This window comes from Anoplophora glabripennis, unplaced genomic scaffold, assembly GCF_000390285.2.
Source record: "Anoplophora glabripennis isolate ALB-LARVAE unplaced genomic scaffold, Agla_2.0 scaffold536, whole genome shotgun sequence".
In the NCBI taxonomy this organism is placed as follows: domain Eukaryota; kingdom Metazoa; phylum Arthropoda; class Insecta; order Coleoptera; family Cerambycidae; genus Anoplophora; species Anoplophora glabripennis.
In genome coordinates, this window is record NW_019416899.1 from 263,267 (window position 1) to 281,245 (window position 17,979).

The 17,979-nt window shown below is 30.3% G+C and overlaps 1 protein-coding gene across 1 annotated transcript in view; it reads right to left on the reverse strand.

The window, feature by feature from the left end:
- LOC108911413 (tolloid-like protein 2) overlaps positions 1–13,782 on the reverse strand; it is a 97,154-nt gene extending 83,372 nt beyond the window's left edge. Inside the window, exon 1 of the mRNA XM_018716346.2 lies at positions 13,355–13,782. Coding sequence (XP_018571862.1) covers positions 13,355–13,544 — 190 coding nt within the window. The 5' untranslated portion in view covers positions 13,545–13,782. The remainder of the gene's footprint in view (positions 1–13,354) is intronic.
- Positions 13,783–17,979: the final 4,197 nt, after the last annotated feature.

Sequence of the window (17,979 nt, forward strand, 5' to 3'; positions counted from 1 at the left end):
TTTGATAACTTCAAAGAGTTATAACTTTGTTAACTTAAATGGAACACCCTGTATTTTTTTGGCCTATCTTGTGCAGAAATTAATTATCTTTCACATGATGTAGGCATTGTAGGGGCTGTGGTTACTAATTTTAGAGATAATTGCAATTTTTACTTTTATTTTTCAATTTTCACGTTAACTTAATTTTACCAAGGGGTCTATGAGTAGGAACAATCGTTATTGACAATCAAACTATTAAACAACGAGTTGTCAAAGTGTGTAGTAAAATTTTAGTAATGAGAATTATTTTAATTTGTTTATTATTTTTACGGACAATGTAACAAAGCAATATCAAGAACGTGATACATTTGCAGCGCGATATCCAGGCCACGTAAACCCCTAAAGCGGAAATATATCAAAGCGTCTAGTAGAATTTTTTTGAAATTTCGGCTCTGTCATAGTAAAATCAGATAGATTAATACTTGTTGTGGATAATGATTTTGTTAAACACATTTGGTATTTGGTTCTACAGGTTATACAGTGACGTTGCAAAGAACATATGGGAGTCACATTAAAAAAAACTAGTTGAAACTAAAGACAAAATAGAATCGATACTAGATAAATTTCTAATGCAATAAATGTTCAAAATTCCGGCCTGCAACTTCCAAGCATTTCTCACATCTATGAATGAATCCTTCAAGAGTAGCTCGTCTAATTAACAGTGGAGATAGATTTTGGAACGCATTTCTGACCCTCTGAATGCAGTTTTCCTTTGTAGTTAGTGGAGCTTCGTAGACTTTGGACTTTATAGTTCCCCAAACAAAATAGTCTAAAATAGATAAATCTGGCGAACGAGGAGGCCACAAGAAAGGTCCATTATTTGCAATCCACTGATCGTAGAAACTCTGCTGAAGAAAATTGTTAACTATGTAACCATTATGTGGAGGTGCGCCATCATGTTGATAAAACAGCTTCCTGTGTTCTTCTAAATTCAAATTTTCTAAATAGTTGTTGTCAAGATTTTGTAAGATATGCAGATACCTTTCACCTACAATAAAATATTATATGTTTTAATTAATTTTATCATATTCTTTTTACTTACTATTTAAATTATTATCATAAAATTCTAGTGCCACGACTTCATTATTTCTTATGGCACAGTAAACATTAAATTGCCAACTATTTTGGAAATTTCGTTCCCGAGTTACATGCGGATTTGTGTCACACCAGTAATGCGAATTATGTCTATTAAATAATCCATTTTTTGTAAACTTGGATTCATCACTCCATATAATATTGTCCAAAAAGGAAATGTCATCTTGGTATCTCATCAACATAAACTCACAAAACTGAATCCGTTTTAAAAAGTCTGCTTCGTTTAATTTTTGCACCATATGTAAAGAATATGGGTGAAATTTATGTTTATGAAGAATTCTATGAATCGAACTTTTGGCGAGACCAGATTCCAGTGCCGCTTGCTTAATTGACATAGTTGGAAATGCTCTAAAGTAACCTAATATTGCAATTTCGACATTTTCATTATCCACAACAGGTTTTCTTCTATCCGGTTTTATTACTACAGATCCGAAATTTCTAAAATTTTCTACCAGACGCTTTACTGTACTTCGCGAGGGCTTTACCTTGTCTGGATATCGTACTGCAAATGTATCACATGTTCTTGATATTACTTTGTTACATTGTCCGTAAATAATAAATAAATTAAAATAATCCTCATTACTAAAATTTAAACGCTGGCCAGGCATCTTGTGTAATAATTACTTCTTTACTATGCACTATTATTTGACAACTTATTGTTGTTTGATAGTTTGATTGTCAATAACGATTGTTCCTACCCATAGACCCCTTGATAAAGTTAAGTTAATGTGAAAATTGAAGAAAAAGTAAAAAATTGCAATTATCTCTAAAATTAGTAACCACAGCCCCTACAATGCCTACATCACGTGAAAGATAATTAATTTCTGCACAAGATAGGCCAAAAAAATACAGGGTGTTCCATTTAAGTTAACAAAGATATAACTCTTTGAAGTTATCAAAATGTACAGTCGAAAATTAAACACTCGGTATCATATTTTATAATTTATGGATATTCTGGAAGATTGTTCCATACGTGTTCTACTCATATACCGAATCTCAAATTGATATCTAATTGCTGGAATAAAATACAGAGGACCTCGCACAACCTTGCATCTGTCAAATTTTTCATAAAAATGTCAATATCTCAAAAACTACAAAATTTAGGAACTAGGTTTGTTATACAAAGTGACCTTAGAATTTCAAGTAGAATCCAAAAATGCAAAAATATATAGGGTGTTCCATTTAAAATAACGAAGATAGCATCGACTTCCGGTATAACCGGAAGTGCTATGACCTTGAAAATATTTTAGTTGTATTGCACCCACTGACTTTGATAAGTTGCCAAATTTTCAAATTTTTCAAATAAGTACTTTTCCAGATATCGATCGCGGCGATTCCCGGTGGGATACACTGTATAGATAGACTAATGACGAAATAGAAAAAAATTTCTAGAACACTTGACGGATTTTATTCTCTGTATTTTTCTCGCCAGTGATCCAATTTCTAAAAATTTGACAACTGTAATTCTCTTAAGAGATAGAATCTAATTATTATTTCCCCAAGAACCTGTGACAGTTCCATGTACAGCCAATATTGAGACACCTTGTAGTGAAGATATAAATAATTGAAACAGAATTATGGATCAAAAATTTTGTTTCATAATACATATTTATTTTTTATATAGATTTTTAGCAAGTCCTATTTATATAGTCTGTTTATATTGGCTTTGTTTCCAATGTAAATTTTTAATTATTAAATATACGTAGAGATTTATAAACCTATAAATTGTGAACATGGTCCTGTATTAAACAAAACACAACTATTTATTTAAAACTGTAATCTGTAATAAATTAGAAATTAAAACAAGTTTACTTCTGCAAAGAATCTGAAAAAAATTAAAACCTATAACGTGGCATATCATTATATCATAAAGTAAATGTAGGATACATAAATCAATAGCACTGTTATTGATTGCAACTACAGTGCATCCGAATTGTAAAAGATATCTTACTTCGGAAGACAAGTAAAAACATGGGTCTCCCATATGAGATCTCGTGGCTGTTAACGATCCTGAATTTGGGCAGGGCTCTTATAGAATGTCCGTTTACGTACAAAAAAGGGATTCGTTCACGGGTATAATGACTTTTACCTCATATGGAAATAGATGGATTACAACAGACAACTGATTAAGTTAAATGGCTACATTTAAACGTCAACTATTCACAGACAGTAATGTGCTTGGAAAATTTATTCGTCAGAAGTAAAAATAAATTTAACAAACAATGTTACTAAAACTGTTTCCATGAATCGAATTCCTTTCTTCCAGATAAGCAAAATTTATTAAAATTCCACAATATAAGTTCATCTAAATAAGTACTCATTTGGAAACCCCCCCTGATAACGTCTTTTAACGTTACTGGAAATAAGAAAAATAAATGTTATTGCTGTAAGTACAGAATGGAACCAGATTACCAACAGTTTTTTGAGATAATTGTTCTCTTTTTCAACCTATAAAAAAGAAGTTTGGCAATGCTTTAAAAATAATTTCATTAATCAATCAAGTTGAGAATTTCAAATTTTTTATCACACATTTTCACATTTTAATGGTTTTGGTTATCTAGATCAGTCAGTTTATAAAATCGCCGTATTTAGAGTTGCTCAAAATACGACGACAAAATTTGTCTTGGGCATATTACTATATAGGCCATACTAGTTGTTTTGGTGTTAGAAGAGGCAAATACTAGAATTTCATTAATAAAACTGTTTGAAGAAAACTGCAACTTCTGACTGGAGTTTATATTCAAGAAACTATTGGATAGAAAATCGCTTTTATCTCAAAAACTATAAGTTTATATTTATTAAAAATGAATTATTTTCATCATTTTAGTTTAAATTTTGTACATGTAAGGGAGAAATAATCTTTACTTAAAATTTAACACCCCGTAAATTAAATTGAAGTAATATTTGATTAAGCCAAATCTGGCCCCAACATTCAGTTTTGACTTCTAGAATCGTCTAATAAGTTGTAACTCTTTCTTAATGAAACGTACTGTAGTCAATGTCAGCATAGTTGTAAACTTATTTATTGCCTATTTTATGACTTGACTATTTAATTTTATTTATGGGATCAGGTAAAATTTATAGCTCACATTTTCAATAATATTCTACCTGAATTATTGGCAGTTCATGAAATTTATAATCTCTTGAATTAAAGCAAAAAGAGATTTTTGATGCAGGTGTTGGATTATGGGCAATAAGACAAGGGTTTTCCTAACATTATAAATATTCTTAAAATTCCTTAAATTATTATAAAAGATTGTAACTTGCAAAACTGAACTCATTGAGATTAATGAGATTAGGATAAGTAAGGAATTTGCAGATTCTTCTCACTCAAATCGTGATATACAGGGTGTCCCGTTCATGTTTCAAAAAAACTTGTGTGCAAGTTCCTTATGGAAAAATAATAGAAGTAGTTCATGTAAAGTTTTTTCTTAGACGCCCTGTTTTCGAGATACCGTGTGTTGAAGTTGTTACGTTCCAAATGGTTTTCCTTAGTTATCTTTAAATCGGCTAAAGATAAAAATGTCAAAATTTGTACACGAGTAAACATCAACTGTGGGTTAAGAATAATGTGCAAAGGGTTTCTTTCTGAAAAGCAGTGTCGTCGATACAGGTTATTGGAGGGGTGCAATCGAAAAAAAAATATGTTAAAAGTCAAAATTTATTACATTTCTAAACGATTCTGTAAACTCTAAAGCATACTACAAAAAAAAGGTATACTTGTCGAAATTAGGTAGCATGTACCATTTTCGGTATCTACTGCAGTATTTCGAGTTTGCACATGTATTTAATTGTGCAGCTGTTTTGTTCTGTATGTCTCCGAGTCTGTTTCCTAATGTTTTTCTGTTTTTATCACTTTTTAAGCATTCATGTCCATCAACAATTCAGTCCATTCAATAATTGTTTATTTTAGTAATGGTAGTGTAGTTTACAAACTCTAAAATTAGTTAATAACAGATAATTAATTACTATGATCTGTTTATTTCGATTTACATTTTTAAATGTTAGTTTACAACAGACTGAAACTTACAATAAATTTGATTTTTTTTAGTTAATAAAATGTTTTACAATTTAACTGTTTCATGTGATACATAAGAAATTAAAATTATAGTTTTAAATGCAAATACTGTTGGTAGCTAAATGTCTTCAGCTCATTCAATGGTAAGGTCCTCTTTCACTTTAATATTTTGATAATGTACTTGTGCCGCTTTATGTGAGCAAAAAAAATGCAACTTCATTTTTCTCGAAAATGGTACATGCTCCGAATTTCGACAAGTATACATTTCTTTTGTAGTATCCTTTAGAGTTTACAGAAGTGTTTAGAAATGTAATAAATTTTGACATTTAACATGTTTTTTCTTCGATTGTACCTCTTCAATTACCTGTATCGACGACACTGCTTTTCAGAAAGAAACCATTTGCACATTATTCTAAACGCACTGTTGATGTTTACTCGTGTACAAATTTTAACATTTTTATCTTTAGCCGATTTAAAGATAATTACGGAAAACCGTTTAGAAAGTAACAACTTCACCACACTGTATATCGAAAACAGGGCGTCTAAGAAAAAAATGTTACATGAACTACCCCCATTATTTTCCCATAAGGAACTTGCACACAAGTTTTTTTTGAAACACGAACGGGACACCCTGTATTTTATATCACTATGTATTACTCGTTAAATTTAAAAAATTGACATATGTAGAAAATTATTGGGGTTTAATTTTCTTAGCGACAGTTTAAAAAAAGGTAAGAGAAAATACATCAATTTTACTTAAATAGTATTCTCGTTCATCACTATTCAAAAATTCATCTACAAAAAGGCACTCTAAACTATGACAAATGCGGATGTCTAATGATTTATATCCGACTTCGAAAGAAAAGTTTTATAAATATTTATACAATTCAGACAGAATTTTTACCGAGGGGATATTTTGTTGAAATCAACATTCATGAAGTTGCTGACCATTAATTATATAAGCTAATATCTAATGGTAACACTTGATTCAGAATAAGTATATTACTCAGAAAATCGACAAATTGGTACCAGAAAGTCAGTTCATTTAACACTGCTGGTTTCCAAAGTTTTTGAGTACGTGCCAGATGAGACATCCAATTCACAATTTAGTAACCATAGTTAGCTAAGGACATATGAAGCTTTTCTTGAACCAGTTATTGTTATTATATACTATAGGGGCTAGCATTTTGAGTGTCATTTAAGAACTAATGGGATGAGTAGACTGTAATATGTGTGAAATATATATGTGTAACTATTTATTTATTTATTTAAAAATGCACTGCCCTGACAGACTATTCCAATTAAAGGGCACAATATATAAAAGAAATATATTTAACGTCTGAAAACACTATTACAAATACTAGGGCTAATGTGGCACAATTTCTTTATCTATATTATCCTTGCAAACAACAGGCTTAATTTTTTTAATTCAGTCTAACAATCTGATTTAACTAAGTCTTAACTGACACTCAAAACACTGACCCTAAGAAAACCATAATCAAAATGTTCAACATACTGGTTAATGCCAATATGTCAATCGACATGCGTTGCTAAACTAAATCAAACGTGATTGGGAAGTAGGCAAAGAGCGAGAATCTTGGTACGTACACTTTCTGCAGGATACAGACATGGTTGGAAAAAGAAACTGATGTACCGTTTGACTTTATTATGAACTATCTCATTCGTCTGCCTCGAACACATTCATAGAAACTCTATCAATTCTGTTACCACATATTTAGCTAATAATTAATAATACAAAAAACAACATAGGCCATGATGTAGGTATTAGAAAATTACTATATCAACGTAAGGTGAAGCCTTTAGAAATCATCTTGATAATAATTATCATCACCCTTTTCTTGTCTTGTAGGCTTTTCTGACAGTTCCAGCGTACCTGCCACGTCCGTCATTGATTTAGACCTCAAACATTTTGAGACATGCATCAGCCTCTTCTTTAGAATACACTATTAAACTGAAAAGAAGAGAGTAATACATCTCTCGAAACCTTAAAAAGATTAAATCAATGTCGTGGCAACCAGCCAGAACTATCTTAATGACTTTAAAAACAGTTTTCTCAAAGACGGTATATTTTAATGATATGTAACAACTAAAAAATCATTAAAAATTTGAATATATTATTATTTGTGATTTACACAGTAACATTTATTTTTTATGAATGGGCTCCAACTATGAAGTTTGCGCGACTTGTTTTTTATATCTATAAATTATATCGAATGAGGAAGGTCCGCGTTAATACGCTTCATGTCAAATTAGAAAAAAATGATTAACAAGTTTCCAAATTCTTGAAAATAGTTTTAATATTTTAGACTCTAACACCCTGTATTTCAGGCGAAACATTTTTCGACACAAATTCTATTTGATTTTTTTCATTAGAATCTATTAGTGACGTTTGCTGAGGTAAATGAACACACTATATAAAGAAAAGGAAATCGTGTATCGAAGAATAAACTTCATAGTGACGATTATGTCGCAAAATATTTTCTTTTGTCTAAACTGTAACATTTTACATAATTATACGTTTTAACGATTATATTATTTTTGGTAATTACAAAAATTAAGCAATGACAAATTTGTTTACTCTGATTAAGTAAAGTTCATTTAAATTACTTCTGGGTATCTCATTTAGAAAGATGTTTGCCATTAATTGTATCTATTTAAATATTTCTCGAAACTTATTGTGCAGTAAATAAAGAATGCTAATTTTCAGAATGAGTTATATCTAACTTAACAGATGTTCATTTGATTTAATTAATAATAATCATGACAATTCACTTTTTAAGCAGAATGCTTAATCAAATGCGTGATGTGGAGGAATTAAGTAATATTCTGAAAGTTATAGTTCTAATTTTTTACCATAAACATTTAAAGGACAATTTTTATATTAAACACGGATAAGAGGTATGTTCAGAAAATAACCAAACTTTTTGAATTACGCGCTAATATAGATATTTAATGATATGCGATTGGCAGCACTGCGCTGCACATAACCTCCTCTGTAACCACATGTTCTTGGATTATTGATATCTCTAGTTTTCGTGATATTGTTATTTGAGTGTAACGTGTTTAAGTGTTAGTGACGATTTTTTAAACGTGTGATTTTTTGGAACAACGATGCAACGCATTTTGCTTGAACTGGGGAAAAGTTTCATGAAAACGTTTCAATTTTTGAAACAAGCTTACGGAGATGATGATGTTACAAATGGTTTTCACGATTTAAAAGTTGTCGTCAGTCAATTGAAGATGATCCTCATCAGGATGACCTTCGACATCAGAAAGTCAAAATTCTGGTGCGTGCAAATCGCCGAATGACTGTCAGAGAAATTGCAGAAGAATCTTCTGAGAAGAGGTTAGCATCTCAACTCGGTCATGTCATGAAATTTTGACTGAAAAATTGAACATGCATCGATTTGCACCACAACAGAAAGAAAATCATGTGGACGTTTGTCGGCAACTCTTTGAACAATCAAATGATGATAAAACATTCATTCAAAGGATCATAACATCATAACGGGACACGAAAACTGGATTTACGGCTACGACATCGAGACAAAAGTTTGGTCATCACAATGGATTGGCAAACGATATCCACGCTCCAAGAAAGCACGTCAGTCTCGATGCAATGTCACTGTTTTTTTCGACTTCAATGTAATTGTGCATTTTGAATCCTTGCCTTAAGGTGAAACAGTCAACCGTGTGTACTATCAAGGCGTTTTACAACGGTTACGTAAAAAAATCTGTAAATAGAGACCAGAGTTGTGACGAGACAACTCAAGGTTCCTGCACCATGATAATGAGTTCGCACAGCTTTGTCAAATCGTCAGTTTTGTGCCAATAATCATGTTACAGTCCTCTCTCACCCTCCTTACCCACCAGACCTAGTTCCTTGCGATTTTTTCTTATTCCCGAAACTAAAGAAAGATGCCGTTTCCAGACGGCATGACATCAAAGCAAATTCGTCACAGACTTTAAAGACCATTTCAAGTGAAGCTATCCAGGACTGCTTTGCGAAATGGAAACGCCACAGGGAAAAGTGTGTGAATAGAGGAGGAGAGTAAAATTAATAATAATATTTAAAAAATAAAGTTAGATTATTTTCTGAGCAGTCCTAGTATACCAAATTTTTTTATGCCACCGGATAAATTCGATTATACCGATTCTTACGGTGCCAAAATAATTAAATTAGTTTTGATAAAAATATAATTAAAAGTAAATGCTTAAAAGACTTTTCGAATACAGCCCCGCTTCAGCCTAACTTCGAAATTTACTTTCACCATTATACCGTTAATATCAATGATACACGTGCCTGTGAAAATGATAAATTTGCAAAATTAATTAACCCAATCGAGTTATACGAAGATAAGACCTAAAAATGATTAATGATGACTTTCTATTTTTATTTTAAAGGCAAGTTCAAATTTATGTACAAGGTTACATTTATTTATTTATATCAATATAATAACGTTAATTTGCAACTATAATGTGGGAGAGATATTTGCATCTTTTGTTGTTCGTACATTAACCTAATAATAAATGGCTTGTTTTCAACAATATAATTGAAAAGTAAGCTTTGTGTTTGTAGTCTGCCTCTGATATAGTCCAGATGTACGATACCACCGATTTAAGACACAAAAAGCAATTTATAAAGACTTATTTTATGACACTTCATTACTTATAAACCCAATAAATTAACATTCTATTTGATTTACCTTCAGCAATTTAGTTCCACGATTAAATAATTCACTTTGAAATAACTTTATATCAATATTATAGAACATTCCTTAAGTAAAAATAAACGAAAAAAGCTTATATATACTTTGTTCCGAAAATGCACCGTTTTCGATATACAGGGTGTTTTGTAAAAACACTATACATGCAGAAGCTAGTAGAACATGTTATTATGTTTTCCTGCACACCATCGTCTTTTTTTTTGAGATACAGAACGTCAAAAATTATTTGCTTAAATCAAATATTAGCCATACCTTTTCCAAGGAACAATGATTGAAATTGAAATTTGGTGCAGATAAATTTTTGAGGTTGCTAAATGCAGAATTGTTAATTTTTTATCATTCGCTAAATGTTCTAAGATATGATTTTTTACATTTTATCCATTTTAATATTTAGTAGTATAACTTTTTAAGAAAGCGAAAAAACTACGCTTAAGGAGTAGAAGCTTATTAACTGTGGCGTAGTCTTCTAGTAGTTGCTTTTTTTCTCAAAAACGTTTTCAGCGACTACCTCTTATGTATAAAATGAAATTTTATATTATAATGTGACACAAATAAACCTAACCTAAAACCTAAAAAATCGTCTTTGCTGCCCTATATCTTAAAAACAAAAGACGATAAGGACATGTTATATTTGACAAAACACGCTATATAGACTTGAAGTAAAAAAAATACTATTTCAAGATGCTTTACAGAGTTTGAGACACTAATACCTGCATTTAGTATTTACAAAACCATGCTAGTAATTTTGCACGGACAATAACGAGCGACGTAGATACAGGGGATGATTACCCCTTTCTTAAAACATAACTTCTATGCCTCTGACTTTTTTGAAATATATTCATATATCATCTACGAAAAATATTTACTTTTGTAAAATGTTTTATTCTGAAGTAAATTGCATAACAATGATAACAATTTCTTTTTGTTTTACAATAGATTCTAAAGTGTTCAAAATAATTGTAATTAACACATGAACTATCTAAGCTAAATATACAAAATATTAAAAACAGAAAATATGTGTGCATAGTNACCGACCAATACGGCCCTGTAGAGCGAAAACGGTGAGACATAGAACCTTGGTTTATAAGGCAATTCTTAATTACTTATCGAGTTCTATCTGTGGTTAAAATTTGATTCACTCGAACTGAAACACCCTGTATATTAGTTAGTTATATTGAATAAATTAAATTTTTGTTAATTTGTTATGTAAGCACAAAATATAGTTATTCATTTTTATACAATTTATTCCTAAACTAAGAAAATTCTCATATTTGACAAAAGGAATTTTTTTCGGAAAACGTTTTGTTTTCAAAAACATAATAAAATAAGAACAATTGATAGGTGTTGAAGTTACGGCTTATGAAAGAGACTGAGCCATTTATCTACGGCATTCGTAACTGAATTGTAGAATTTCCATCATGGTTTCTTAAGTACCCACTAATTTTTAGTACACACATTTAATATGTATTGCATTAAATCTTGCAAATCTATCTGCTATACCTACATCGAAACAAAAACATTTAATTCAGAAGACCCCCGAAAGAATATACAACGATAAGACAAGCACATGAATAGAGCGTAATTAAAATACATTTCGTATTACTTATGATAATATGTACTCCAGATAAACAGAGAGATACAAAAGAAAATAGGATTAAGCATTAATCAGGATGAGGAATGTCTTGTGTGGTAATAATTTTAGTGTAAAAGTACAAAGACGATTGATAAACTGCTATGTTGATATTATTTTATGGTGTAAAATCTTTGGCATGCTAACGAACTACACGCAATAGGACTGAATCCTTTCACATGTGAGTAATACATGAATAAGACAAGTAGAGTATAGAAACAACACAGCACTTTCATTTGGATGCAAATTTAAATAAGGGCCATTATAGAAGGAATATATTTTGGTTCAAAAGGTGCCGGTGTGGCAAAGTATCCACTGAATTTTACTGGATAAATGATTTTTCATTGCGGCTGGATTGAAATCTGTATCGGTACATGTCGATATAGGTATTAATAATAATTATATCTCTGGAATTTGCGTCAAGGTATCAAATCGGAATCATGAAATATCAATTTAGTTCAAAACACTAGAATGTTTCCTCCCCAACTCTTAATATTTGATTGAACTACTTAAACTTTTAAAGAATAAAATGTGTAAAAAAGGAATATGAACACGAGAGAATAATTTAGTTGATATTTCTTGAAACGAGACATATACAATATCTAGCAACTGATAAGCAATACTAAATATACAGGGCGTGAATGAATAAATTCGAAAAAATTCAGGGGGTTATTCCCTGGGGAAGAATAAAGTGAGTCTTTCATATAAAAAAAATATAATTTAAACATCCCCTGAGAATATAGAACTGCTTAAAAAGGGGTGCCAAAAAAGCAGTTTTTAATTTTTTTCTGAAATAGCAAAAAAAATTACAGAAATGAAATTAAGTAGACATTTTCTGCTATCGAGAAGGTACCTACTAAGTAAATAATTTGTTGATTTTCCCTTACGGTAAGGGGTAGAAAAAGCCACCCCTAGGTTCATACGTAACTTTTCTCTTATTACTACTACCTTATCATTTAAAAATTCACTTCGGATAGCCTGACTTATTCTAAACGCTATCACGTTGACATTTTGTAATGGCAACTTAATTGTTATAATTAATGCAATTTAATTTTATTAAATATGTAGAAAAACATATTTAGTTTGTTTTTTCACATGTTTAATACAATTAAGTTGCCACTACAAAATGTTAACGTAATAGCCGACTACTAGATAAATTACAGTTCCATTTCTACCCTACACCAATCAAGTCATGTAATTGAATCTAAATAAGTTTTTTACTCAGTAATCATTAATTTTATGAAAAAATTGCAAGAGACCTTTTTTACTTAGAATGAATCGGTTAAATGGTAAGGTAATAAATTACGTATGTTTACTGAGTGCATTCTCGATAGAAGAAAATATAATTTCTATCACTTTTTTGGTATTTCAGAAAAAAATTAAAAACTACTAAGTCTTTGAAACTAACATACCTAAATAGGTTTAGACTTTAGATTTTTACCATGTAGTACATTGTTTTTTGTTCAACATGGTAAGATGTTACTTTATTTTTGCCAAGTTACTAAAAAAATCTAATACAATTCTAAAGAGAGAAAAAAATCCATTTTAAATAAGCATATTTTTTTCTTGAATGCTATGTAAATCTTATACTCTTCATATTGAAAACTTGTCTAAATGCGGTTATCCCACATTTTATACGTCGTTGTTTATGGCAATAATGACTTCAATGTTCTAGATCTTAATAATAGTTATTATAACAGGCAGGTTTCATCTAAAGTTTGAGTTATCGATTTAGCGTTAAGTTCGTAGTTGTTAACAAGTTAGAGTACTATTATTGTAGGGGGTATAAGCGTAATGAAAGTTTTAGTATTCAATAAACCTTACCTGCTTTACAAGGGTCCAGATCGAGATCATCTGAAGTTTTCTTTGGAAACACATTGTTCAGAAGTTCATCAACCGTATACTTGAAGTGAGGTGGTTGTCTACTTCTTGAAATTTCACTTTCAGACAGAAGCACCGAACAATACACTGTCACAATTTGCAGGGCGCAAAATATTAATATAATTTTACACATAATTAAAAATCGAAGTCAACAATAATTTATCACTAGGAGCAGTTTATCACAGAAGATTAATCTATCTCACTTTACATGCTTTTTTTAATTCAGTTCGAAATAATTCGCTAAGACGGCCGTAATATGTTAATAAATGTTTATAAAACTAACTACATTATCAGTAATGTTTATTAGCTAGAACAAAGATCACTGGTTGAATCCGTGTTAGCAGATGCATCCTCGTAGCGTTGAATTCTTCAAATCCCTGGAAAATATTAAATTTATGATAAAACAGATCATTAATACCAACTCAACCATAACAATTTTAAACATCGGGCGCGTTTCGGCAATTAAATGCCAATTTAAAAGCATTAATCACTGCAAACAATGTTTGTTACGATACGTTTGTCAAGCGCGTTGGGAAAACGATTTTAAATTTACATTTTTCCAGTTTGTATTTGATTTATGATTATGTATTTGTAAATAATGAATTCGACCACATAATCAATTTGATTGGTGCAGCACAAGCCACCTCCCAATAATATAAATAATTTATTATTTTTCCTCATTTTTTATCCGCTTTTATTTAGAATAAAGAGATCATCTCAAAACGTTGATATACATATTATATCGTTGCCGCTTTGAGTCATATTTATTTTTGATTGTCTTAAAAAGAAGTTAATGAACACTTATCTTAAATAAAATACAATCTCCACCGGTTGTAAATGCCGGATCAAACATATTGAATTATTCTTTTTGTTAATTTTTTCTATCAAATGTCACGACCCAACTTTAAACTTGATTTGGACGCTAATTAACCAATTAAAATATGATGAACTGCGATAAAACTCCTTTGTCAACATTTGTTTATTACGCACAGTCGAAGAATATAATTATGAAATATGAATTTCGAGATATATTTTTTGGTCATGTTCCTTTAATTCTATTCATTCCGAATCTTAATACTCTCAATACTTTTAAAGAACATATTTTAAAATTCAAAAAAAAAATACAGATACATTTTTACAAATTAAACATACCTACAAACATAACAAACTTTGAAAATTTAATAAATCTGTAATGTTAATGAAAATACGTATATAAGTTTTTCGGTAAGTATTTCTGTTAGTTTTCACAGACTTAATACTTGTGTGAGAGTTTCAAATGTTGATAAAGAATTTTCAACGACATTTAAAGTTTTCTGGTAAAGCCACTATTATTACTAGCAGTAGCATATTTTTAGAAAAGTTACTATTTGCTTTCCTCAATTTATTTATAATAATGTTACTTACTTTTTGGTTTACTTCCTTTCCACCGCGACGCGTCAAAAACGAAACCGCGCGCTGCCGCCGCACGGAACAGATCTCGACGATGATCTGTTTAAAGCTCACTACAGACTCAAACTGGCTGAAACTTTGTAGTGGAACTCCGCGTGGGGCAAAACCGAGGCTCTCACCCTTGTACAGAGGGTGGGTGACTTTAAACTGACAGGAGTTGAACCTCGTGTCGTGTATAAATAGTCCAGGTACACACCCCTTGCAGAGGATTAGCCAAGGTAACACTTAATAAGCATTAAATTGTTAATTAGAACTCAGGACTTGTTAATAGTAATTGTCTCTAAATACTTGACAGTAAATAATTACTTTTTCCCCTAATTGCAACGGTTTCATTAGCCAGGTTAATAAAACATTCGTTAAAATTTAAGACTTGCTTGTGCACTTAAAATTTTCTTCTCTAAATTCTTCTAAATGATTACTATTAAAGAAATAAAAAATTGCGTTCCAATTTGTGTAAGTGGACGAAATAATGATCGAAATGGAAAAAGGGAAGCAGGTCTCGAATATTAATCAGCAATAACATAAAATGGAAATAATATCAAATAATCTTTAGAGCCTAATGCCACCTATATTGCCATAATATGCTGTCCTATGTTAATTTTTTCTCGAAAATTAATGACAGTAGAAATTAAAAATAGTTTTTTTAATTTTAAAATTATATTTTTTTATTATAAGCTCTTGTACTTTTACTATATCTTTAAAGTATAATAAAATCGGTCTGTTGTACTGTTACAGTTATTTTACATTTTCATGTGAAATATCATATATTGCAATCATTTGAAAGGCCATAAAAATAAGTTAATTCTGCTAAGGTTTGTTAGAGCTTTATCATTTTTGAAGATATTTTAATTTCTTTTCAAATGCAAGGTTGAAAAAAAAAAAATTAATTTTAATAAAAAAAATAAACGAGATGACTGGACAGTTAATTTCATTTTAAATGTGATGTTGATCTAGGCTACGAGATAGGAAATTTAATATGGATTTTTTTATGTTTTTGCCTAACGGTATTGCAAATACTACAGAATTTTTTAAATTTATGGAAATAAACGTACCTACGTATGTTAGTTAGGTATTTATCTTCTAGTGATTTTTTTCAACTTCACAGGCTTTTTAAAAATAAATAATAAATATCTGTGAATTAACTGATATGTTTACAATAAAAGTGAAGAAAATAATAATTACAAAAATTTTAAAATATGATAATTAATTAATATATGAAATATTATTTTTTTTAACCAATGCTTGAAGTTTTGTTATGTTTAATGAATAACTTTTTATTATTTTAAATTATTTGTAATAATTCTAATTGTTGCAAATGGTTCTAATTATCTTATTTTAATTTGTTATAAATTTTGTTTTTTCTAATGAAAAAATGTTTAAAGCATCAATATGTCTTCAATTCATTTTTATCCATTCGTATTTAACATTCCAACAAAGATAACAAAAATAAAATAGCATTAATTAAGACGAGTTATTTCCACAAATTTCGTTACAGACATAATTCTATTTCAATGTTTTTTTTTTAATAAAAACAAGGGTAGCGCAACAATTACCAAAAAATTGAAATGATTACCAAACAGCTGTTAGAAAGTTTTATGACAGTATAGGTATCTGTATTTGATGACAGTGTTCAGCTAATATTTAAACTACTTCGGTCCAACTTTCCAGTTCCAACAATTCGCTGAACGGGTTTTAAAAAGTCGTTCATATTTATCGCTTCCGTTTATCAATTCCATTATTTGTTAGTTTTATTTTCTAACCTAAACCTAAAAGCTTATATTATTGATATTTGTTCTTCGTCCACATCAGATGTCATTTTGATCTTGTATCACAATTATTGCATATTGTTAGTTAGAATTATAATTTCGCCGCTGAATGATCTTGACTACAATAGTCACAAATCTGCCCAATATTCCCGATTGGCAGACCAACCAAACAGTTGCTCACTTAACAACTTTCACCGCTCCAACTATTTGGTGAAGACAGCCAATATTTTTCATTTAAGACAAATCAATATATGAGTACAAATTTTCATTAAAAAAAAATAGTGTGAATGTAGACCCTAAACTAATTTCGACTTGGAGATTAAAATATGTCCACTTTAGTTATTAATATAAAATTCTATTTCAATAGAAGTATTAAATGAGGAGTACCTGTTTTTCACTACATTATGTTTAACTTTTATAATGTATAAGTATAACGTTGATTTCAAGCCCATTACTGATTATTGATATTTGTTATAAGTACAGTGCTTTCGAAAAGTAACGAATAAATTCATTATTTTTTAAATTGAGAAGTTTTCGAAAAAATCCCCTGGCACGTCGATTTTGTTTTTAAAAAAGGCACTTTTTGACATACGACCCATATTTGTGACGTCATCGTTGTTCGAGATATGACGTCATCGACAATTTTTTTAAATAGCAACCCCCAATTTTGACCATGCCATTTGAAAGAGCGTGTCATTCTACATACGCATCGACAAAAATCGTTGCCTGACAGTAGCCTTAGCGACCGATAATGTTTTTTATTGCTGTCAGATAAAAACTTGAAATTGTACTTTATTAAATAGTTTTTTCGTTTTTTGAGTTATTTCTTTAGTTCTTATCTTTTATTTGGCAAAAGCAGTGCGTTTGAAGTGTTTATTGAGTAGTAACTTTGTCATTTTACAAAAAAAATGGTTAAATTAACTGAACGAGAACGAATTGAAATTCTTTGCATGATCGGATTTCGAGACAGGATGCGCACCCAAAAAGAAGTAGTTGAATTGTTCAATGAAACTCATCCTGATCGACATCCCATTAGTCAAAGCATGGTAAGCAATATTGAGTCTAAATACCATAACTTTGGACATGTTCGTGATCTTCCTAAATCTGCTTAATGCTTAATGTTTTGTTGGCAATACAAGAAAATCATCACTCAACACTTAACCAATTGGCTTCTGATTTCAATATGGCAGCGTCCACAGTTCACAAAATTATGAAAAAAGCAAAGTATCATCCTTATAAGGTATGCCTTGTTCATGAGCTATCTGAAGACGACTTTGATCGGCGAAATCAATTCTGCGAGCAAATGCAAGAGCTATGCAATAATGATAATAATTTCGTAAAAAACGTATTTTT